This window comes from Neomonachus schauinslandi, chromosome 6, assembly GCF_002201575.2.
Source record: "Neomonachus schauinslandi chromosome 6, ASM220157v2, whole genome shotgun sequence".
Taxonomy (NCBI): domain Eukaryota; kingdom Metazoa; phylum Chordata; class Mammalia; order Carnivora; family Phocidae; genus Neomonachus; species Neomonachus schauinslandi.
In genome coordinates, this window is record NC_058408.1 from 41,338,036 (window position 1) to 41,364,299 (window position 26,264).

The 26,264-nt window shown below is 42.4% G+C and overlaps 1 protein-coding gene and 1 pseudogene across 1 annotated transcript in view; one reads left to right on the forward strand and one right to left on the reverse strand.

Annotated features, from left to right (window-relative positions):
* STX6 (syntaxin 6) overlaps window positions 1-24,244 on the reverse strand; it is a 46,381-nt gene extending 22,137 nt beyond the window's left edge. Inside the window, exons 1-3 of the mRNA XM_021682564.1 lie at window positions 24,148-24,244; window positions 3,003-3,172; window positions 353-447 (exon numbers count right to left, since the gene is read on the reverse strand). Of these exons, the coding sequence (XP_021538239.1) occupies window positions 353-447; window positions 3,003-3,172; window positions 24,148-24,182 (300 nt within the window). The 5' untranslated portion in view covers window positions 24,183-24,244. The remainder of the gene's footprint in view (window positions 1-352; window positions 448-3,002; window positions 3,173-24,147) is intronic.
* On the forward strand, window positions 17,352-17,754 carry LOC123325109 (annotated as a pseudogene).
* Window positions 24,245-26,264: the final 2,020 nt, after the last annotated feature.

The window sequence follows — 26,264 nt, forward strand, 5'->3', positions numbered from 1 at the left end:
ATCAATCAAGAAACCAAATGGTTTCTACAATAGTAATTCTTCCTTTTGTCCAAAAATACAGTATACCGAGAAATAAAGAGGCAAAAAGATAACTGGTTTGGAGAAACAAAAGCTATGGACAAGTAACCTCCCCAAAGCCGGTCATCTACTCTCATTTTTGCTCCAAGAAATAAGCTAGACAATACTACAAACAGATTTCTTTATTTGAATCAGAGAAATTAGGAAGAAAACTGGCACTTAATTCATACTAAAAAGTGGTTTCAGAGTTGACCTATTAGTTTACAATTAAAAAAAAAAGTTCTAAGAAGTGTGGCTATTTTTTGCACAAATAACACAAGACCATATTCCTTACCCTGACAACTTGCCGAGTACTTGTGATGAAGGTTTTTCTTATACTCAATTCAGTTGCATCAAGGTTGAATTTTCTAGGGTTTGCTTCAACTATGCGTGGGTCAAAAAGTCAAGGGAAAGCAATTTCATCATTAAAAACCTAACAAACATCATCATGTTAAACCACAAAATCTCTCACAGGTAAGCAGTAAGATCTGGCTCGATGTTTCTTAAAACACTGTCAACTTGACACACATCATTCTCAAACTTTCTCTTCCCACAGCTATGAGGATCTCTGTGCCTCTGAGTGGAGAAGACCCACTAGGTTAAGAAACACAGCCCCTGCTGACTGGGTTCACTACAAGTCCATGCATGGCAGGCTGACCACGGCTGAGCTGGGCTCTTCCAGATGCCTGCCAGCACTCTTTGTTTACTCTTTTCTGACTTCAGATCATCTTTCCCATGACAGCTTTACAAGCCTTTTTCATCTGCTGTTCCAAACCATTCCATTTATGTCAAGAAGCTAATCCTGCTTATTAATCTAGAGGTTGAGGCTTCTTTGAAGTTTCCCCTAATCTCCTTATTCCCAGCCTGGTCCTGCTGCCCCATGTCAGACACTCGCATGGCTCTCTGGTCTTTTCTCTCACAGTCTGCAAATACATAGTGTTATTTGATTAATGTCTGTTCCCCTGTCCCCTGAGCCCCTCACTACTCCCCACCATAAATTCCATGAGGGCTGGTATACTGTTTTGCTTTATCAATCCAATCTCAGTAACTAACAAAATATCCAGCACATGGTACACTCAATGATTATTTGCTGAATGAATGATGAATACAAAGCCATACCTCGTTTTATTGTGCTTTGTTTTACTGCATTTAGCAGACATTGTGTTTTACAAGTTGAAGGCTTCTGACAACCCTGTGTCGAGCAAGTCTATGGGCACCATTTTTCCAATAGCATCTGCTCACTTCATGTCTCTGTCACATTTTGGTAATTCTTAAAATATTTCAAGCTTTTTCATTATTATATTTGTTATGGTGATCTATGATTGTCACTCGCTGGAAGCTGAGATGATGACTAGACTTTTTTAGGAATAAAGTATTTTTTTAGGGGCGCCTGGGTGGCTCAGACGTTAAGCGTCTGCCTTCAGCTCAGGTCATGGTCCCAGGGTCCTGGGATTGAGCCCCGCATCGGGCTCCCTGCTCAGCAGGAAGCCTGCTTCTCCCTCTCCCACTCCCCCTGCTTGTGTTCCTGCTCTTCCTGTCTCTCTCTCTGTCAAATAAATAAAATCTTTAAAAAATAATAAAATAAAGTATTTTTTTAAAGATTTTATTTTTAAGTAATCTCTACACCCAACGTGGGGCTTGAACTTGCAACCCTGAGATCAAGAGTAACACGCTCTACTGACTGAGCCAGCCAGGTGTCCCAGCAATAAAGTATTTTTAAATTAAGGTATATACATTGTTTTTAGACAAAACACTACTGCACACTTAACAGACTACTGTATAGTGTAGATATAACTTTTATATGCACCAGGATACCCTAAAAATTCACTTGAGTTGCTTTACTGAGACCACGATACTCCCCTTACTGTGGTGGTCTGGAACCGAACCACAGTATCTCCAAGGTGTGTGTGTATCTGTTAACACTTCTGTCCTCCTTCTCTCACAATTTCTGTCTCCCCACTCTTCTTCTCTTCCCTCTATCTCAAGGTATCTCCCTGTACCTGTGTTTTTGATCCCACCTTCTCACACATTTTGTTCCACTAATTTTTAACAATATACTTTTTAAAATAATTTAAAAGGTACCCAGGGTCATATGATGAATAGAAATATTATAAATAGATTATGCCCTCCACTTATTAACTGCATATGAACCTGAAAAGCTGGTTTCCTAGATCACACTTACAGAGAGAACGAGAGAGAACTGAGAACATGCAACTGGCATATCTTCAAAATTTTTGATTAACTGGAATTTTTCCAGCTGAAAAAAGGCCATCATTCTCTGGTTCGCCAGTCAGGTCAGTGTACCTCCCCTCAACAGCATGACTTAACAGAACAGATCTGCTTTTACTAAATGCAGTTTCATGGTACAAAATGCTCTCTGATGGACACTGGCGTTGTAACACATCACTTCTTGAACAGAAAAAAGACAGTCCACAAAAGGATTTTCTTTTGATTTCTAATTAACAATGTAGGACACTGGTCTGTATACACCTCTACGGAATAGTGACTAACACTCACAGCAGCTCACTGCGTGTCAGGCCCCACACTTACCTGTTCAACTTTCCACAACCCTATGAGACAGTAACTACTGTTATCCTAACTTTCTACAGAAGAGGAAACTGAAGCAGAGAGCAAGGTGCCCAAAGTCACAAAGTTAGTAACTGGTGTAGCCAGGACTTGAACACACAGTCTGCCTCCAGGGTCCGAGCTTATAACCACTGCACCACATTGTCTCCGTGTTGCCGGATTTATCATGCACCGTAGAAGAAGGTGGCCCCTGCCCCTTGGCTTACTGGGCAAGTATTTCAAGTGTATCATGGTACAAATATAAGCAGTATCAATCATTATAAAAGGAAATATCTTATCGACGAACTTGAGAAATGAGGATAAAAACGTGTTCACTTTTCTGTCGACCCCAAAGGCATAGGCACCATAGAAAAGGATATTGATGGTCTCGTCAAGGTCCTCGAGATCCCACTCTATGCTCCGGAGGTTGTTTCTCAGCTCGTTGGTGGTCCAGTCGATTTCTTCCCTCGTTGCTGTGGAAGGGTCCTGGAGGAGCTCTGTCCATCTCTGAAATAATCCCTGGGCAGTGTTGACTGCTTTCTGTACCTCTCTGTAATCAAGGTAAGGGGAAAGGACTGAAATCACAGACAACATGTTCCAGGAACAAGTCAACTACTGCCTAAGTTAACACCTGTGATCACATACCATCTTCAGCAAACTACCACTCCCAAAAGTGTTTTTAGATCTTTTTTTTTTTTTTAAAGATTTTATTTATTTATTTGAGAGAGAGAGAATGAGAGAGAGCAAGCACATGAGAGGGAAGAGGGTCAGAGGGAGAAGCAGACCCCCCGCTGAGCAGGGAGCCCGATGCGGGACTCGATCCCGGGACTCCAGGATCATGACCTGAGCCGAAGGCAGTCGCTTAACCAACTGAGCGACCCAGGCGCCCGTGTTTTTAGATCTTTACAGAAGGCTCTTTGTGAACAAATATCAAAGTTTAAACCTTTAAAAATAACAGTATTATGTTCTCAGCTGATTTCGGAATAAAATAGTCACTATTTAAATAGCTATATCAGGTTTATCTGAGGACAAAATTTAATCTTTCTCTGAACAGCCTATACTTAAAAGTCATATAAGCAGCAATCCTACAAATTAACTAAAGTGCCATTAACATTCACACATGCTGCCATTTGGTGTGATAGTAATTTATACTCACATGTACAAGTCCTAACACAGCTTTCCTTTTCTTGGGGTGGGGGGAGGGGTGGTGAGGGTAAAAAGGGTTGAGGAAGGGTTACTCATGCAGCTAGTCTTTCAGAAGGGAGGTATTTTAATCTGAGACTTTAAAAATTTTTTTTAAATTCCAGTATAGTTAACATACAGTGTTACATGAGTTTCAGGTGAACAATATAGTGGTTCAACAATTTCATACATTACTCAGTGCTCATCATGATAAGTGTACTCTTAATTCCCTTCACCTATTTCCCCCATCCCCCCACCCCTCTCCCCTCCGGTAACCATCAGTTTGTTCTCTATAGTTAAGAGTCTGTTCCTTGGTTTGTCTTTTTCTTTTTTTTTTTAACTTTGCTCATTTGTTTTGTTTCTTAAATTCCATATATGAGTGAAATATATTTGTCTTTCTCCGACTGACTTATTTCATTTAGCATTATACCCTCTAGCTCGTTCCATGTTGTTCCCAAAGGCAAGATTTCATTTCTTTTTATGGCTACATAATATTCCATTGTATATATATACACCACTTCTTTATCCATTTATCTATCAATGGACACTCAGGCTGCTCTCATATTTGGCTTTCATTCACTGGCTGCTTACAATTTTCATATTGTAAATAATGCTGCAATAAACATAGAGGTGCATGTATCTCTTTAAATTAATGTATTTGTATTTTTTGAGTAAATACCCAGTAGTGCGATTCCTGGATCGTAGGGCAGTTCTATTTTTAACTTTCTGAGGAACCGCTATACTGTTTTCCACAGTGGCTGCATCAATTTGCACTCCCACCAACAATGCACGAGGGTTCTTATTTCTCTGCATTCTCGCCAATACCCCCGTCGTTTCTTGCATTTTTGGTTTTAGCTATTCTGACAGGTGTGAGGTGCTATCTCATTGTAGTTTTGATTTGAATGACGATGAGTGATGTTGAACATCTCTTCATGTGTCTGCTGGCCATCCATATGTCTTCTTTGGAGAAATGCCTGCTCATGTCTTCTGCCCATTTTTTAATTGGATTATTTGTTTTTTGGGTGTTGAGCTGTATCAGTTCCTTATATATTTTGGATACTAACCCTTTATCAGAGATGTCATTTGCAAATACTTCTCCCATTGAGTAGCTTGTCTTTAATCTGAGACATTTTTAAATCCAAAATCTCATTAGAAGATTTCCTAATATTATTAGTTTAAATATAAATATGTATAATATATACATATAGCAGGTGAGTGTGTTTCTTGTTTAGAGAGTGAAACTAGGCCATTAAGTGCTATGATTTAGAATGCTTTCAAATTAGATATAGTCACAAAGTTCTAAAAATTTTCCCCACTTCCACTCTCATGGATTGGAAGAACAAATACTGTTAAAATGTCTATACTACCCAAAGCAATCTACACATTTAATGGTATCTATCAAAATACCAACAGCATTTTTCAGAGCTAGAACAATCCTAAAATGTATGGAAACACAAAAGACCCCATATAGCCCAAGCAATCTTGAAAATGATAAGCAAAGCTGGAGGCCTCACAATTCTGGACTTCAAGCTCTATTACAAAGCTGTAATCATCAAAACAGTATGGTACTAGCACAAAAATAGACACATAGATCAATGAAACAGAATAGAAAACCCAAAATGGACCCACAACCATATGGCCAACTAATCTTCAACAAAGCAGGAAAGAATATCCAATGGAAAAAAAGACAGTCTCTTCAACAAATGGTGCTGGGAAAACTGGAAAGCCACATGCAGAAGAATGAAACCAGACCACTTTCTTACATTATACACAAAAATAAATCCAAAATGGATGAAAGACCTAAATTTGAGACAGGAAACCATCAAAATCCCAGAGGAGAACACAGGCAGCAACCTCGTTGACACTGGCCAGAGCAACTTTTTACTAGATATGTCTCCTGAGGCAACAGAAGCAAAAGCAAAAATAAACTATTGGGACTTTATAAAAATAAAAAGCTTCTGCACAGCAAAGGAAACAATCAACAAAACTAAAAGGTAGCCTCCTCCATGGGAGGAGATATTTGCAAGTGATGTATCTGATATAGGGTTAGTATCCAAAACCTATAAAGAACTTATCAGGGGCACCTGGGTGGCTCAGTCAGTTACGTGTCTGCCTTCAGCTCAGGTCATGATCTCAGTCCTGTGATCGAGCCCTACATCGGCCTCCCTGCTCAGTGGGGAGTCTGCTTCTTCCTCTGCCTCTGCCCCCAATTCATGTATGTGCTCTCGTGCACTCTCTCTCAAGTAAATAAATAAAATCTTAAAAAAAAAAAAACTTATCCAACTCAACACCCCCAAAAACAAATAATCCAGTTAAGAAATAGGCAGAAGACACGAATAAACATTTTTCTAGAGAAGACATACAGATGGCTAACAGACACATGAAAAGATGCTTAACATCACTCATCATCAGGAAAACATATCAAAACTACAATGAGGTATCACCTCACACCAGTCAGAATGGCTAAAATTAATACCACAGGAAACAAATGTTGGCGAGGATGCGGAGAAAGGGGAACCCTCTTACACTGTTGGTGGGAATGCAAGCTGGTGCAGCCACTCTGGAAACAGTATGGAGGTTCCTCAAAAAAAGTTAAAAATAGAACTACCCTATGTACACACACACACACACACACACACACACACACACACACACACGTATAGAGGAATATTACACAGCCATAAAAAAGAATGAAGTCTTGCCATTTGACATGGGTGGAGCTAGAGAATGCTAAGCAAAGTCAGTCAGTCAGAGAAAGACAAATACTGTATGATTTCACTCACGTGGAATTTAAGAAACAAAGGAACATGGGCACGGGGTGTGGGGGGAGAGAGGAAAACCAAGAAACAGACTCTTAACTGCTCAGAACAAATGGATGGTTACCAGAGGGGAGATGTGGGAGGAGGGGATTTGGGTTGAATAGGTGATGGGGATGACGGAGGGCACTTGTTGTGATGAGCACTGGGTGTGATATGGAAGTGCTGACTCACTAAATTCTACAACTGAAACTCATATTACATTGTATGTTAACCAACTGAAATTTAAATTAAAACTTGGAAAAACAGGGGCGCCTGGGTGGCTCAGTCGTTAAGCGTCTGCCTTCGGCTCAGGTCATGATCTCAGGGTCCTGGGATCGAGTCCCGCATCGGGCTCCCCGCTCGGCGGGAAGCCTGCTTCTCCCTCTCCCACTCCCCCTGCTTGTGTTCCCTGTCTCACTTCACTGTGTCTCTCTGTCAAATAAATAAATAAAATCTTTAAATAAATAAATGAATAAAACTTGGAAAAATAAATAAATAAATAAAAGTGATACACATTAAAAAAAAGACCAACCACTTCTGAGGTAGCATTCTATACTGGTGTAGTGAGAATGACACTTGCTTTTCAGAAGTGCAAATAAAGATAGACACAGAAGAGAAAAAACGAAAAACAAAAAAAATTGGCCGCCTAACAATGGGCCAATATCCACAATTTAAATGTTATAATTGAGTATTACTGCATATAAAAGCCAAAAGGGAATCATTTTATAATTATACGGTCTCTAGTATACAAAGATTATAATCTTCATGCACCTAAACGAAGAGATCTGTTTTGATCCTTCAATGACTTCTTAACCAGTTCTTCTGGGTATTCACTCAGGGTGTTTGCTGCCTATGACTTTAAAACAGAAATTGCATGCATCCTATTCCCTCTGACAGTTTTTTGGTTTTTTTTTAAAGATCTTATTTATTTGACAGAGAGAGAGACAGCAAGAGAGAGAGAAGCAGGCTTCCCTCTGAGTAGGGAGCCCGATGTGGGGCTCGATCCCAGAACCCTGGGATCATGACCAGTGCCGAAGGCAGATGCTTAACAACTGAGCCACCCAGGCGCCCCTCCCTCTGACAGTTTAAATACCAGAAGATAAAGCACTAGCAAAATGAAGAAAGGTGACTTACAATAATTTCGGTTAGAAAATACCCATGAGAGCTAAAAAGTAAGTGTCAAAACAGAGAATACAGCTATGGGGCCAGGCTGAATATATCATTGACCTATATGGCCAACAGGACATCTCCCCAGGTCTGTTTAACACCCAGTTTATGGGTTAGCAGAGTCCTCTCATTGTTCCTCCCATACCAGCCATATACTTTCAGTGTTAATGAGAAACTCTATTTAACATAAAAAGGGGAGGGACTAAGTACATGTTTTTACTTTCTCGTAAGGTTTCTGGCTGATTTGGTGAAGAAAGAGGTACACATCTTCCCATAATACCAGGTACTTGGTTTACTTCTAAGTATTGAATATCACCTATGATAATAGAAGACAGGATTAACGAGGTATCTATAATATCTCATTTTAAAGAAGATAAAAATTAGGGGTGCCTGGGTGGCTCAGTCGGTTAGGCCTCTGCCTTTGGCTCGGGTCATGACCCTGGGGTCCTGGGATCAAGTACTGCATCGGGCTCCTTGTTCAGTGGGGGGCCTGCTTCTCCCTCTGCCTGCTGTTTCCCCTGCTTGTGCATGCTCTCTCTTGCTGACAAATAAATAAATATTTTTAAAAAATAAAAATAAAGAATATAAAAGTTAGCAATTCTGTAAAGTACATTTAAATTCCTTTTTGAGAACGAGAAGCCTTAAACCAAAGGCGACTCAGGGCATACCACATTCTCCACCCCCAGAACACAACCATATGCTCAAATTAAATTCTCTTAAGTAGCAATCCATACACTTTTTTTGATCTCAGAGCTTCTTTGCACTCTTCAGAATTACTGAAGACCCCAAAGAACTTAGATTGATGTGGACTATTTATCTTTTCCCATTTACCATATTAGAATTTCAAACAGATGTTTAAAAAGTATTTATCAAGTAATCAAGTATAGCGAACTTGCTACATGTTAATATTTTTGCAAAATAAAACTTCTAAAACAAAAAAAAACTATCCTGTTTCACATGCTTACAGATCTCTTTAATATCTGGTTTAACAGAAGACAGCTGGATTCTCATATCTCCTTCTACATTCAGTCTCTTGACATGTTTTGTTGAAGTATATGAGGAAAATCCAGCCTCATACAGATAGACAGATGGAAAAGGGAAGAGTATTTTAATAGCCTGTTTAGATAATTGTGCATATTCTTTTTTTTTTATTAAAGATTTTAGTTATTTATTTGACAGAGTGCAAAGAGCGAGAGAGGGAACACAAGCAGGAGGCAGTAGGAGAGGGAGAAGCAGGCTTCCCGTGGAGCAGGGAGCCTGATGTGGAGCTCGATCCCAGGACCCTGGGATCATGACCTGAGCCGAAGGCAGAAGCTTAACGACCGAGTCACCAGGCACCCCTAGATAATTGTGCATATTCTTTTTTGACCCTATACCAAAACTCAACAAAGTGGCAGTTTCTTAAAGGTTAGTTGCAACCTGGAACCTGAAACTGTATCAAAGGCTTTTTGAACTCTTCATGTTACAATCCATTGCTATACCTTGTATTTTGAATGGATCTTTTACCTACCCATGTTTGATTTTATCACATATACTGGTCATCTGGAAAGTATTAGTTTACTGAGTACTACAGGTCTTGCAAATGCTGACTCTTTTCACTACCCAACATTCCAAATCATATAATATCACCACCAGTCTCATCAGAGAGATTTAACTATTAGGAACCTGTAAGATGATAGGAATTTAAAAAATTCTATTTTTTAAAAAAGGCTCTAATTTTATCATCAGCAGAAAAACTATCAATTGTTTTCTAGTGACAGGTTCACTTTCTTCATTTTTGAGAAAATATCTCAAGTACTTTTTAGATAATTTTGAAATTTGAGAACATGTGCAAGTCTCAATAGTCAGTTTGCCAGGCATTCTTTCAAGGAAAAATGAGAGTCTGTGGAGGAACAAAAATGAGCTATTTCAGCTAGTAACTCAATCACAAATTGCTTTTCCTGGAGACAGCCATCTTATTTCACAATATAGCAAAAGTGCTTTCGCATACTCAGTTTGTCACATAGAATAGTAAATTGTGTACTAAGGTTGGAGAAAACATATATGAATTACATAATTGATCAATGTCTTTTATCTAGAATATAATTTTTTAAAACCTCTCAAAACTTAGCAAGAAAACAAACCCAATTAAGAAATGGGGGGGTGGGGTGGGTGGGTAAGGGAAACAGGCAAAAGATGTGAATAGTCACTTCACCAAAGATGACATACAGATGATAGCTAAGCACACAAGATGTCCAGTACCATTAGTTATTAGAAAAAATGCAAATTAAATCCACAATGAGATACCAGTACAAACTGAGAATGGCTTAACACAAATGACTGACAATGCTGAAGGGCTGACCAGGTGGTAGAGTAACTGGAACTCCCATGCATTTCTAGTGGGAATGCAAAATGGTACAACCACTTTGGAAAATAATGTGCCTCTTTCTTAAACATGTTTACCATATGACCCAACAATCTCACTTCTGGGTGACATGAAAACTTATGTTCACATAACCACCTGCAAATTCTTACAGTAGCTTTAGTCATAAGTGCCAAAAATTGAAAACCACAACCCCTCAGGCAACAGTGATTAACCTGACAAGACCTCCAGCCAACCCAGACCACCCAGACCAGCTTGAGTGTAAGCCCCAACTCAAGCCTGCGCAGATGGACCATAGAGTGACTTCTAGAATGACCAACAACTACCTTTGCCTCATTATATTATTAAATTCTCCGCCCAAGGAGGAGAACAAGCCTCATTTACATAACATAAAATGTACGCATAGGCATGTTTCCTGAAGGCACATGTGCGACCTTCCACCCACCTCTACATATGACAAGGCTCTCCTTTTTAAATATTCACACTAACCCTAAATAAAAGGAGCCCACCCACACTTGCTCAGGGAGTCACAGCTTTGGAAGTTATTCCCCGTGATCTCCTTATTTGCTGCAAATAGTTTCCTTTGTGCAACAACTCACCTGGCGTAGTATTTTTTTAATTTAATTTTATTTAAATTCAATTAATTAACATATAGTGTATTATTAGTTTCAGAGGTAGAGGTCAGTGATTCATCAGTTGCATATAACACCGAGTGCTCATCACATCACCTGGTGTAGTTTTTACCTGTGACTCACCAAGGAGCAAAGTAAGATTAGTTCGGCTACAAAGGGACACAGAGAAACAAACCTTTAGGGGGGATGGATCTGTCCTATATCTTATTTGTGGAGGTGGTGGTTACAAACAACTGTATCCATTTGTCAAATTTTTAAGAACTGTACACAAAAAATTAGGATCAATTTTTTTTTTATTTTTAAAGATTTCATTCATTTATTCATGAGAGACAGAGAGAGAGAGAGAGAGAGAGAAGCAGGCTCCTTGTGGGACTCGATCCCAGGACCCTGGGATCATGACCTGAGCCGAAGGCAGATGCCCAACCATCTGAGCCACCCAGGCGCCCAAAAAATTAGGATCAATTTTACTGTAGGTAAATTATAACCCTAAAAATAAAGTGTCTTTGAGCATCAAGATTTGATACAATTAATTTTTACTGTTTCATTGAAGAACATTTTTAAGGGAGTATGACTTTTTTTTCTTCTTCACCGTGAGGGAGGAACACAGTGACTACTAGTACAGTTTGGTGCCACTGCCTTGACCTAAGCTAAGGCACCGGCACTTTTACCTGCCACAGCTTTTTGCATCATCGTGTAAATGTCAGCACCACGGAAAAAGCAAACGACATCTGAGTTATTATGAATAGCATTTTAGGTTAAGGGACTCTTCTGTGAAAGGGACAAGAACCCCTTGAGATCCAAGGACCACACTTTCATAACCACAACTCCTAAGAGTTGACAGTCAGACTTGAGGGGGAGGAGGGGCACGTGGATGGATTCAATTCTAGTAGCACAGAGTGAAACCAAGGAGGCCTTAAGCACGTTCTGAAGAAGACATCAAAGAAATGGCAGGAATCAGAAAAATGCGGCAAAGCAATCCCAGGATAACATTCAACACCCCACAGGCCCGGCCAGTGACCTGGCTTATTCCACTCTCAATCTCTTATTTTTTAAGAGGTTTTCAGTTAGTGGCACAGACATAAGAAAGGCAAAGTCGTCATTATTTTGCAGTTCTGAGACAAACGTTTCAAGGAATTACAAAAGTGGAACATGGTTCAAATCTCAAAAAGCCAGAGCCTGCAGTGTGTCAAGGAATCCTATTTTAACAGCAGCTTGTGGGGTCCCTCAAAGCTTAAAACACTTCCCAATTTCATTTCAGCTTAGTGCTAGCCTGAAAAAGAAGGCATGAAAGCAGAGTAGAAAACATCATGTGTCACAAACAAATCCCTTTTTAAGCCAAATATTAATGGTAACCAGAATTTTCAAGAGAACTTGGGGGTTTCTGGTCAGTTTCAAGAGCCACAAGCCACACCTAATTAACGCGTGAGACTCTAGCGAGACAACTCATTCAATTAGGAACCATTTGTAAATATCTGGAACTAAGTATTTACAATCACTAGGCATTCCAAGTAAATCAATTAACAGGACAGAGAACAACAACAAAAAGACAGGGGAGTATATAATAGTGTCATCTGTTTGAGATTTGTGAGGGTTTTTTTTTTTATAAAGATTTTATTTATTTATTTGAGACAGAGAGAATGAGAGACAGAGCATGAGAGGGAGGAGGGTCAGAGGGAGGAGCAGACTCCCTGCCGAGCAGGGAGCCCGATGCGGGACTCGATCCCGGGACTCCAGGATCATGACCTGAGCCGAAGGCAGTCGCTTAACCAACTGAGCCACCCAGGTGCCCCAAGAGATTTGTGAGGGTTTTAACAAGAGAAGGAGAAGAGCCCACTGAGTTTTCTTCACACCACTCACTCAGGAAGGGCAACGAGTTGCTTCTGTAACAAGTGGCTAGTTACGCACTTCCCACACAAACACAAGCCCAGCACTGCCGGCTCCGCACAGCCCATGTGAGCGCAGCACCCGGACCACACAGCAGCAGCTGCTGACTCCTTAGGCAACAGAGATCCACGTTTGTGTATAGTCTCCAGAAAGGTTAAAATCACAAAACACTGCTTTCCTTTTCCTGTGAAGTCTGATTTACTTATTTGAGGTTTTTCTTTCAACTATGTGAAGGGAATGACTGAAGTCTGACGCCCAGAACTTTCCACGAGGGGCCAGGTATACCTTGAATTTTTGGAGCTCTTCGGCTTAGCAAACTTCTTGGTTAACCATCTGCTCACCAACAGCTCTGGGAATCCTGTCTGACACCATTTCACCAAAAACTTGCTAATTACTTTCCTAGGAAGTACAGGTTTAGCTCCAGAGAAGGTCCCTACAACAGTCAAACAGATTTTCTGCTGCCACATCTGTTACAGATGTTTCCAAAGTCAGTTCTGTCTTACACAGCTCATGGGCAACAAGAGTCAGTGTTGGAAAATGCTAGGGACGAAGATCTTCTGCCTTGCTGTCTACCAAATGGTCTATCAAAATCAAGGAACCTGTCATATCCTCATGGGTTAAACTGCACGAACACCAGAATGAAGGTCCCTCACTGCAATCCGCCTCAATGCCCAGGGAACTCCTGGTAGGCAACTGTCAAAAATGAAAACACAGTCCACATCTTTGAAGAATGTATCTTTTGGGAAAAACGAAGTCATCAAAGCTTTCAAAACCAGATTATTCCATTCATTATAAATAAAAAGTTGACACTGTCAGAACTAACCTAGTTTGTTTCTGAAGCCAGCCAAACACTAACCCTCTGTCATTTGCTAGCTGAGCCTCTACCGTCCAACAGTCTAGTCTGTTCCACCATGGGGAAGGGCCCACCATCCCAACAACCAACCTCTAGGGCTAAAGGCAACACATCTAGATGTCCATAAAAATCCCCAAGTTTTCTTATCTAGATCTTGCCAAGTTTCTCAGTAAAGCTAGAGGAAGGATTATCTCGGCCATGAGGGAGCTTTGGTTTTGCAGAATCTGCCATTCGGCTATGCCAACAAGTTGCAGAATAAGTGTAGCTGCAACTCTGTCAGCCTTCTGATTCCTCATTTCTTCTTTGATCATGCTGACAGACTCTGAATTGGCATCTGTTCCAGTTACTGTGGTTGTGTAACAACCACCCCAAAACAGAGTGGAGTAAAACAAGCATTTATTATGCCCATGGACTGTGCGGGTCAGGAGATTGTGCCGAACACAGAAGAGATGGCTGGTCCCTGCTCCACAGTGTCTGAGGCTGCAAAAACATAGGCTCCTCAGTAGTGTCTCTGGGTCTGTGTCTCTCCACATGATCTCCCTAGCAGAGCAGCTTGGGTGGAGCTGGATTTATTCCTTGTTCGCTCCGGACACCCCAGCCTTGCGTCCCGAGTCAGGAAGATGCAGGTGCAAGCTATATGGGCAGTCTTTTAGGACTCAAACTTCGGGAGTCAAGCAGTGTCATTTCTGCATTGTCAGGTGAGGCAATTATAAAGGTCTGCCCAGGTCCCAGGGAAAGGAACTAGGAGCCCAGCTTGATAGAAGAACGCCAGCTTCACAATTTAAGAAAAGCAAACAGGGCAGGATATACACTGGGGTGGCCACCTTTGGAAAAAGACAGTCGGCCCCAAGACCAGTATCTGGGGCAGGCAGCGCTCATTCTGCATGACTCTTTACAGAGAGGTTCCTGTTTCATCAATATACTGAGAGGCTAGGAAAGGCAGATGGTTTCCATTCTCGTAATGAAACCTGAAAAACCCAGGCTGTGCGAGCCTCTGCAACCATATCCCCCTCCCGCCCCCTATCCTACCAACCTCATTCTACCACCAATCCCTCGTGCTTGGTAAGGGGGGAGCTCTTGTTACTGCCTGACTTCGATACTCACATCTTCTGTATTTAAGGGGAAAACCACACACACTCCTTTCACTTGACCTCACCGTCATCTCCAAATTCAACTGTACTGTGATACCTTTTGCAATTACTCTTGTGGGGGAAAGAGTGACTCTATTTAGTTACCTACAGTTACATACAATTTTGACTTCAACTTGCTGCTGCTTCCACAGCCCCCTGGGATAGTACTACTGCTACCAATGCCACCGCAGGTCAAAGTCATGATGGGCTTGAACTCATCTTCACTTTCAATACACTTGCCACCACAGCCTTCATAGCTGTTTTCTTGAAACTCTCACTTCCTTTGTTTTTGTGTCATTGTGCTCTTCTGGTTTCTACCAGTTTTCTCGTTCCTTTTCCTCCGCTTGGTCTTAGTGTTTCTCAACACTTTGTATAGCTTCTAGGTGCTCATCAATACCCACAGGTTCAAAAGATCCCTTTCAGCTGATGACTCCACAACTGCATTACCAACCCTAGTCACTCACCCAGGATTAATTCCTATATTTTTAGCTGCCTATAGGACCACTCCATTTGCCTAAAACCAAACTGATCTTATCCTGCCTACAAATAAAGAAAGAAAATTTTTAAAAAAGCAAGTATTCAAACAAAAAGATAAAGCAGAAAAGAAGTCTGCTTCCTTCTCTAACTTCCCCTTTTCAGTCAATAGTGCCTCTAGCTTCCAAGGTTTCAAATTTGTCTAGACACTCTGCCTCTTAAACTTCTCACCTTGCACAACTTCTACTTAAGCTCAATCACTGGATTTTAGATCTGGGAGAAACTTTCAAGATATCTAGTCCACACTCGTGAACAAACAGGAGAACTGGGGCTCAGGCATCTTGGCTGTTTGCTTCAAATGCTTCTGACCCTGACTGTGAGGTGCCTTCTAGTACCAAGACCTATTCAATCCCATCTTTGCTAAGCCTTCAGACAAATCTATTTGCTTTGTGGAATCAGAAGACCTGGGTTTGAACGCTTAACAACTGTTTGCCCATAGGCGAGTAAACAGTACCTGCTAGTTAAAACTGCCTCCTGATTAAGAATTTACAATAGGAGGGCGCCTGGGTGGCTCAGTTGGTTAAGCGATTGCCTTCGGCTCAGGACATGATCCTGGAGTCCCGGGATCGAGTCCCGCATCGGGGTCCCTGCTCGGCAGGGAGTCTGCTTCTCCCTCTCCCACTCCCCGTTTGTGTTCCCTCTCTCGCTGTGTCTTTCTCTGTCAAATAAATAAAATCTTTAAAAAAAAAAATTTACAATAGGAAACAGATTAAATTTAAACTCCTCAGCTGGGTATTCCATATCTTCCTCCCCCAAACTGACCAACTTTAATATCCAACCTTATTTCTTCACTAAAACAAAATCTGTGTCAATTGGCAGGTCTCCTTCCCATCCTCCCCTTTCTCATTCCTGGCTCTAGACTTCTGCTCGCTGCTTCCCCAGCCAAGAGTCCCTACATCTCTGCAAATGAAAAGCAGACATTTCCTTTAAGGGTCAGAATGAGACCCTATTACTTGCTTCACTAAAATGCCCTTGACCAACATTCCCCCTGGGGTCTTTCCTTTTTTCAGTCTCCATAACATCTCAACTCTACTCTGAAATCTTACACACAATGCACTTGTCTTTCGCCTACGTATCTATATACTGTTGTCCAACTAGACTACTATTTCAGCCAAATATAGTATTAGGCATTCAATAAATTTATAACAAATGTTTGCAAAGTCTTTATGGTGAAACATCTGATTCTGATTTTAAAAAGTAGAATGTGAGATTTGACTTACATTCATTTTATTAGACTAAAATTACCTTGCAAGCAAATGATTTCTTTTTCAGTGATTATACCAATAAACAGTTCTCTCAATAATGTGAATAAAATGCACAATGCCTGCCTTCAAGGAACTCATAATCTAGAGTTAAGGCGGCTGCACATATAAATGCTGGTTAAAGAATACAACACAACATATACCATATTGCTCATCTGCTTAGTTAGGCCATTATTTCAACATTGATCCACAGCCAAGAACCTGGAAATTATCCTTACTCAGGCACACAAAGCCTCCAAAACAACAAAATATTAAAGAGCCACAACATTCATGCCTTTTACCTACAGGAGAGGCTCGCTTGGTACCAACAGACTCTCATACTCCAATGCTCAATTTTGTGGTTTTCTTGGTCAGTTCAATTAGAAGTTGCAAATTCTAAAAGGTTGCCAACAAGACAGGGAAAAATACAGAACCCAAAACTCAAAATGGACGCACTCATCAAACAAGCACCGCATGAGTCCCTACGAAATACAAAGATGAAAACAACAGGATTCAAATATGGCATTTTTTTTCACCTCACAAATTAGTAAAGATTTCTTAAAATGAGAATCCCAGGACTGTTATGAGATCAGGGGAAATGGGTGGGGGTGGGGGATAGAGGTGTATTCTGGAGGGCAATCTGGTAATATGCATCAGAAGCTTTGAAAATGTGCTTACTCTCTGATTTTGCAATTTTGCCACAGGAATGCAGGCTATGGAAATAAAGAGAAGCAGCAATAAAGACCTGTCAGGCATTCATCCTCCTTGTCACTACTTTATTGGTACTGGTGAAAATTCAGAAATACGCTGTCATCCTAGGTAATCATTTATATTACATTTATATGGCAAAATTTAATGCAGTCATTAAAAGCCCTCCCCACTGAAGACATTTTAAGGATATAAAAAAATACAGACGGCCCTCCCGTCCTCCTTCCATGTCACCATAATGATGCACACGAATGTCCTGGCAGATGCTCTCAAGAGCATGAACAACGCTGAAAAGAGGCAAACGCCAGGTTCTTATTAGGCCGTGCTCCAAAGTCATCATCCGGTTTCTAACTGTGATGATGAAGCATGGTTACACTGGTGAATTTGAAGTCACTGATGATCACAGAGCAAGGAAAATTGCTGTGAACCTCATGGGCAGGTTAAACAAGTGTGGAGCGATCAGCCCCAGGTCTGATGTACAACTCGAAGATCTAGAAAAATGGCAGAAGAATCTGCTCCCGTCCCACTAGTTTGGTTTCATTGTACTAACAATCTCTGGCATCAGTCAACCTCTCACAACCCATGAAGAAGCAAGACGAAAACACACAGGAGGGAAAATTTTTCTGGGATCATTTTTCTAGGGATGTAATACATCCGTGTAAATAAAAATGCCTCAATGGAAAAAAAATACGGATGAAAAGATTATAATACAGTATGATCCCAATTTCTAAAACAGTTAATCAATAATAATAATACACACATATATAAATCCTGGCCTTTCCACTTATAAGCTTATAAGCCTGAAGTTTTTGGGTTTTGTTTTTTTTACTAAGTTTCATTTTCTTAATTTGTAAAATGATAATAATAGTACCAGTACTGGGCGCCTGGGTGGCTCAGTCGTTGGGCGTCTGCCTTCGGCTCGGGTCATGATCCCAGGGTCCTGGGATCGAGTCCCACATCGGGCTTCCTGCTCGGCGGGAAGCCTGCTTCTCCCTCTCCCACTCCCCCTGCTTGTGTTCCTGCTCTCACTGTCTCTCTCTCTGTCAAATAAATAAATAAAATATTTAAAAAAAAAAAAAAATAGTACCAGTACTTACTTCATAAGTACTAAAAAGAAAATTACTGTTAGGTTCTTAGCACAGTGCCTGATATATAGTAAAAGATCAAAACCTGATGAAAAGTATTGCCTAAAACCAGTAATAGAAATAAAGATCAAAAAGACGTCAAAATTTTAACAAATTATTTCTGGATGGTGGCATTTCAATAAATTTTTATTCTCCTTTATATATATATATATATATTTTTTTTTTAAAGATTTTATTTATTTATTTGACAGAGAGAGGCACAGCGAGAAAGGGAACACAAGCAGGGGGAGTGGGAGAGGGAGAAGCAGGCTTCCCGCTGAGCAGGGAGCCCGATGCGGGGCTCGATCCCAGGACCCTGTGATCATGACCTGAGCTGAAGGCAGATGCTTAACGACTGAGCCACCCAGGCGCCCCTCCTTTTTATATTTTTGTTTCCTAGATTTTCTAAAATAAGCATATATTAGTTTAACATTAGCTTAAATGTTACTCAAAAACCAGTAAGACATGGTCTTTCCTCTCAGAGACAGCAGCTTATGTGGCCGGAAACATAGAAACAGACATTTAAAAGAGAATGTTTATTGGGCATTTAATATGTGCCTCCAACTGCTAGGCAATTTACATGCATTAACACATTTAATCCTTATAACCAATAAAGCAGGTATTGTTAAGCCAATTTTGTACATTGCTAAGCTATTTTGTACAAACAGGTTCAAAGAGATGAATTAACTTGCCAAAAGTTACTCCAAGTAACTGAAAGGTAAGATCCCAACGTTGGGTCAGCCTGATTACCAAAAAACAGGTCCCCAAACTTCACTGCCTCCTGAAGTCAGATAAAAAGAAAATTTTCCCCCAGAATCCACTTTTCCTTTCTCTTTATCCACCTTTATTCTTATAGAACTTATCACCACCTGACATACCACGTTATTTGTCTGTTTCCTGTCCCTAGAATGTAAGCTCCATAAGGATGGGATTTTGTTTGTTCACGGCTATACTCTCAGCTCCCAGCACACAAAAACAGACAATAAGGATGTTAGAATAAAGGACTCTGAATAGAGAAATGACCTGATCGTGTCTCTGTGGACACATCTGGTAGCAGTGTGAAGCTTGCTGAAGAAGTTGCTTACAGGAGTCCAGGTGGGAGAGAACAAGTACATGCACTAGGGAAGACGAACCATCACTAGAGAGGGAGAGAAGATTCCAGAAATATCCAAGGGATGGCACTGATAGGACACGATGATCAAGTGGGAGCGGGACTGAAGGAAGGTCTGGTCAGGCATTTGTAGGGAGGGGAGAGAGTGGGGCCAGAGTGACCAGGATGTGCTCAGATACACACGGAGTACCTGACACAATGGGAATAATCCAGCTCACCCAGTGAGAGCACACGGAGAGGATCTGCCAGAGAGGCTACACGTTAAGGGCAGGCCAGAGGTGATTCAGGAGGGCCTGGAGTTTCAGGGACCAAGTTCTGGTGCTGTAAATACCACTGTGAACGTCTAGGCCAGGTAGGGGTCACATGCACTCCGAGAGCTCAGCTGCCCCACTGTGGTAGTTTTCTCCTCTGTGTCCTGGGATTCTGCTCTGAACAGGCCATTGATAGTGTCAAACCCTCACAAAACTAGCCTCAAACATCCAGGCATTAAGAACTGCATATTTCGATTAACACAGCTTTCTAACTGGTCCCCTTTTAAATCTTTCCTCACACTGATGCATCCAACAGTACTACCAAATCAGTATTCCTAAAAACCCCAACTGCATGCCATTTCCCAGATTTAAAAATTTCCAATGGCTTCAAAATGAGACTCTCCTTGACCCTAATTCTACCTGTACTGTGAAGTTTTAATAGCGTGAGTGGAATCAGGAAGTTCAAATCTGAATCCTGGATCTACCACTTATTAGCTGTGTGACCCCAAAAATAACTTAACCCCTCTGGGCTTCCTCAGTTCCTCATCTCTAAAATGGGGCTAGTACCCACATCACAAAGCTGTTCCTATCAAGTGAAAATTTTTATAAAGTGCTTACTTAGCACAAAATGCTTGGATAGGAGCTGCGTCCTTTAAATGTTAGCTATTATTATTACTTCCCCTAAATAAACTTCCTACACCACCTGGGATGCTCTCCTTGATCATTTCTAATACACAATGCCCAACTCAGGGCATCTGCTGGCAAAGTTCCCACCCATGAATCACTACTCCTTAACCAGCTGCACCAGCACCACGAGTATTTAGTTAACATTTACGCTGTAGGGCGCCTGGGTGGCTCAGTTGGTTAGGCGACTGCCTTCGGCTCAGGTCGTGGTCCTGGAGTCCCGGGATCGAGTCCCGCATCGGGCTCCCTGCTCGGCAGGGAGTCTGCTTCTCCCTCTGGCCCTCCTCCCTCTCATGCTCTCTGTCTCTCATTCTCTCTCTCGCAAATAAATAAAATCTTAAAAAAAAAAAAATTAAAACATTTATGCTGTATATTCAAGGTGCTGGGCTGGAAATACAGGAAAAATAAACAGTCCCAACCCACAGAGCTCACAGTCTAATAATGAAAGACAGCCAGAGGAAGAGGTGCAATAACATGTTTTACAAGTGCCAAGGGTAGCTCTTCCTGGAGGCAACACAGATGCTTACACTGAATCTTCAAAGCTTAGTGGGTGAACCAGGCAGAGTGGGTGCACATGGAGTAACAACACCAGGACTGTGGTCACACACACTAGTTGGGCCTTGCTGGAGCTCTGCGCTGAGGGTAGGCAGAGTGGGCGGAGGGTAAAGGGCCGCGGGATCATGGGGGTCATGAAGTGTTTGGACTTTATTCCTGAGGCAACAGACAGCCACTAAATGATGCTACGCATGGAAGCCCTGCTTGGGTTCTAGAAGAGCTGCACCTCTGCGGCCCAACGTAGGCTCCAACGTGACTACGGAACACCTGCAATGCGCTGGGATGACGAAGGAACTAATTTTTCTATTTCAATTAAATTTAAAAACCGATATGCAATTCCGTTCCTGGGAAATTTTTAAGTATGTTTGGATATGTGAATCTACTTTCTCAACTGTAAATTTAATGAACTCTAAATATAGATCAAATATTCCTGATGAAAATTCAGTGTCCAAACTAAGATGTGCTCTATGTGTAAAATATACTCCAAATTTGAAAACTTAATACAAAAAAGTAAACTATTCCACTATAATCTTCATATTAACCACCTGCACATTTGAATATATTAAAGATGATATTAAAATTAATTTCACCAGTTTCTTTTTACCTTTTTTTTTTTTTTTTAAGTGAGCCCCTCGGGGCACCTGGGTGGCTCAGTCATTGGGCGTCTGCCTTCGGCTCAGGTCATGATCCCAGGGTCCTGGGATCGAGCCCCACATCGGGCTCCCTGCTCAGTGGGGAGCCTGCTTCTCCCTCTCCCACTCCCCCTGCTTGTGTTCCCGCTCTCGCTCTCTCTCTCTGTCAAATAAATAAGTAAAATATTTTTTAAAAATTAAAAAAAATAAAGTGAGCTCCTCGCCCAGTGTGGGGCTTGAACTCACGCCACAGAGATCAAGAGTCGCATGCTCCACCGACTAAGCCAGCCAGGTGCCCCTCTTTTTACTTTTTAACATGGCTACTAGGAAATGTAAAATGGCATATATGGCTCACATTATATTTTAGATAGCACTGACCCAACAGAACCAAAGGAAGATGACTAGAAGCAGGCAGACCAATTAAGAGACTCTTTAATAAGAGTCCAGATGAGACACAGGCCTGAATTATCTCAATTCTACCCATCTTCATAACCTAATTCAAGACCTACTACTACTTCTAAAAGCTTTTCCAATCATAACCACTTCTAATGAGTTGCTTTTCTCAGAACTACTGGGGCACTTAATCTTCTGTAACATTTGCTTTAGTGCTTAATTTATCACCTGTCATTTCTACTTAATTTTGGGGTGAGTTGTTTCTCAGAACCATCAGCTGCTAGGCTAGGGGCCACAACTTAGGCATCTAATTTTCCACATCGTTTGATGCATTTTCAATACTTTTAATAAACAGAGGTACACGGCTCCCCAGATACCCCTCACAGTCTGGATACACCCTTGTGGCTAACTTTACCTTCTACAGCAGAAGGTATTGCCAATCTCTTCCTTCAGACACCTTAGGACATGAGCTAAAATGATATAAAAGTCAACGAAGGGGCGCCTGGGTGGCTCAGTGGGTTAAGCGACTGCCTTCAGCTCAGGTCATGATCCTGGAGTCCCTGGATCGAGTCCCGCATCAGGCTCCCTGCTCGGCAGGGAGTCTGCTTCGTCCTCTGACCCTATCCCCTCTCATGTGTTCTCTCTCTCTCAAATAAATAAATAAAATCTTAAAAAAAAAAAAAAAAGTCAACGAAGAATCCAGGCCAATGTTCCAATACAGCAGTGATATCTAATCAGTGAGCAAGCACTGGTAGACTATACTGGGTCTATCAGGAAAAAAAGACCAAGATGGCAGAGCAATTTAGCATTTTCACAGATTCCATTAAAAATCAAGCAAACAAAAAATTTCTGATTATCCCTGGTTTCCACTGCCAGGGATAACCTTTGCAACCTAAGCATTAAGAACTTTCATTCAAGGGAAAGACACACAGCCTTAACATTTAAAAATTAACCCCTAAACTAATCCTTCTAACAAATAACACATTTTCCAGGTAGAAAGCCACATATTACTAGTCAATCTGCAACTCAGCATTTTCCCATCTACCTTTAAGTAGGATGAAGAAAAAAACCTTTTAAGAAAATGTTAAAAAGTATATAAATATATTTTACCGTATCATGGATAACAAAGTACTTCACCTAAAGTACCAAGTAAATTTTCTGAGGAGAATCCTTAAAAAACACAAACACTCAAGCAACTGGTCAGCAGAAATAGGAAGCTAGCAGCAACTAGTTGCAAGCAAAGGGACACTTCGTGGTTATCAGTACTGATCTGGGAACTTTGTAGTTCTCGGATTTTTTTATGTCTGTCATTTAAAACATAAAGCTGACAAGTTACAACAGCATGAGAATCGACCTTTTTTTGCATTTGTTTAATGGCTACAAACATAATATAACAAAGTGCAAATAAAGTTTCTATCTCCAAACAATCGAGCAATCAAAGATGGAGTCAGGACAGCTCATAGGGAAAAATAAGTTAAGGCAGTTCTGTTCTGAAAGGCTGGATAAGAAATGGGGGAAACCTGTCAAAGAGCCTGGATGAAATCAGGGAGTTAAAAAGAAAGCACTCACTTCCTTTAGCACTGTGGGAAAATCCCAGTTGCTAATAGAAAGCTGAGGAAAGTTTAGTTTGGCTGATTTCATTTTGTTTTCCTTCCAACATCATCGCCGAGTTCGAACGACTGCTTTCCTCCCCTCACATTACTCAGTAAAAACGCCCCCACTGAATTGAGTTGTCTTCCGGAGCCCTGCTCCCCCGCAGCCCAGCCTGCAAACGTGCTCAGACGCCTCTGGGCGTGTTGTGGTCTCACCACTCTGCGGGCCGGCGCTCCAAACTCAATGGACAATGGGAGCTCACCCCCATCAACGCCAACTACAAAGCTCAGGAGGGCCATTTCCCTTTTCCTGCCCAGATGCTGTTTTCCCTCCTTCGAAGTAAGGCCCCGTGTTCCACTAGAGCCCCAGTATGGGCTGGGACGCGTGTTTCCCTCCCCACCTGCAGAGCTGCTGATCCCCTCGAACCCCAAATAAGTTGTATCTCCGCGCACATCCCAAAAGGGATCCCCTTCCCCAGGGGCTTGGTCGGGGGCACGGTTTTCACAGTCCAGGTAGGACGCGGAGGGGATGTCTCTGGACGCTTGGTCATGGCCCTGCAAGCTAAGCCTTCCTCACTGTCCCCTCCCTAGCCTCCACTTGTCTCCCCTCCCCCTCTAGCGAGAAGAGCGGGGAGGTGCGGGCTGGCAGCACGGCCACGTCCTCCTCCAGTGGAGCCCACGGGGACACTCACCCTTTCACCACAAAGAAGGGGTCCTCCATGGACATGGCGTCCCGGCCCCCGGCTGCCTCACGCCTGCTCCGCGCACAGGGCGCCCTCCGAGCCCCCCTCTGCCCACCCTACTGGTCTGCCGCAGCCGCCGGCGCCTCGGCCTGGGGTACCCAGAGCTGCTGGCGCGCGCTGGCCGGGGCGCACGGGACCGCCACCGGTCCAGCACTCGATCGCCCCGCAGACCAAACCCCGGACTCTGACGCCTGCCCCCGCGCCTGCCTCCTCCCCCGGCTCCTCCCGGCGCGTCTGGCCGGCTTGACCCCGCCCCCGGGACCGCGGCCTCGGCCAACCACAGACGCCGCCCGTTGCACCACTTCCGCACCCGCGCTCACGTGACCAGGGCCGGCCCCGCCCCCCGTCGGCGGGGCTTGGGCGCCGCGTCACGCAACCCTGGAGGCGGGGCTCGGAGGCGGGTGGGCGAGAGCCGGAGTTCCTCCCACCCTTGCCCACTCAGGCTTCAGGGCAGGAGCTGCTTGTTTCCTCCTGGGGGGCAATTAGGTTTTCAAGCTATGCACCAGTACCTGATTTGTACAATCCTTTTACCTTTCCTGTACTTTTAACGCTTGATTTTGATAACATGATTTATAAATCCATCTTGTCCTTGCAATAAAGCACGCTCATATACATTATCTGACTGTGATAATGTTGTACAACTCCTTTACGTAGGTCCTACTGTGTGTTCCGCAATGCCCTAAAGGCTGCATGTGCGTTATCTCAGTTTTCCTGGGGGGAAGGTATTATTTCCAGTTTGTAAATGACAAAAGTTCAGAGATTTCAAGATTGCCTGTGGTCACACACCCTGGACAGTTTCTCTGTGCTCTCCGCTAGACTGGATGTATTTTCTATTGCTGTGCATCTGGATTGCAAGTGAGCAGTATGGTAATTTTTTTCATACCGCATACAGTGTTTCCCTGGAGAGAACTCCTTTGAGAGACTAAGAAGGGGCCGGGTGTGGCAATTTCTTCCCAGCTGTAGTTCAGGAGCCCTTCCAGATAGCATTTTGGCCATAACAATTAGCCAGCTCTCATGCTATGTATGCTATAGGCTTTGTGAACTTTAATTGCTAATTATCACTGAGCACTTACTGTGTGTCAGGCACTGTGCTGTTATCTCAGTTGCTCTCATGAGGTAATTACCACTATTATCCCCATTTTACGAATGAGAAATCTGAGAAATCTGAGATTCGTGAAGGTTAAGTGACTTGCTTAAGGTCACCAGTCCTTGTGCAGATGGAAGAGTCCTCAGAGCCGGACAAACCCTGTTTGAACCTGGAGTCTATTATTTGGTTTCTCATCTGCAAAACATGAATAATAATATTTAGCTTGTGGATTATCGTGAAGGTTAAATAATAATGCATGTAAACCCCAAGGCCCCCAAAGAGTGGGGCAGCATTTGCAAAGGTGCCACCAAACCAATGTGAGTTTGCTCCTTAGTGAGTCAGAAACTGAACCATGTTGAGTTGTCATACAAAGAAAACTTGTATTTGCAGCAAATAAGGAGATCACGGGGAATGGCTTCCAAAGCCTTGATTCCCCAAGAGAGGGTGAATGGGTTCCTTTTGCTTAGGGTTAGGATGAATATTTAGATAGGGAAGCCTTGTTCCTATGTAGAGATATGCATAAGGTTGCCCAAGTGCTTTAAGGAAACATGCTTATATGTGTGTTGTATGTTATGTAAATGAGTCTAAGTCTCCTCCTTGGGCAGATACTTTGGTATTATGATGAAGTAAAGGTAGTTGTAGGTCATTCCAGAGGTCCATCTGCGCAGTCATGAGTGGGGGTCGAGCTCAAAATGTCTAGGTGGTCTGGGCTGGTGGGAGGTCTTATCAGGGCCTTCAGCATCACCTGAGGGGTGGTTTTGAGTTTCGTGTGCTGAGTTAAGAAGTAAGCCAGAAAGAAGAGCTTAAGGGAAAATGTAAGACAAAGATTAGTGAGTACAAGCAGGTAGGCAGGTAGGCAGTAAATTAGGCTGGGGAGGAGATGCTGGGATGCCTGGGTGGCTCAGTCAGTTAAGCGTCTGCCTTCTGCTCAGGCCATGATCCCAGGGTCCTGGGATTGAGTCCCTCATCCGGCTCCTTG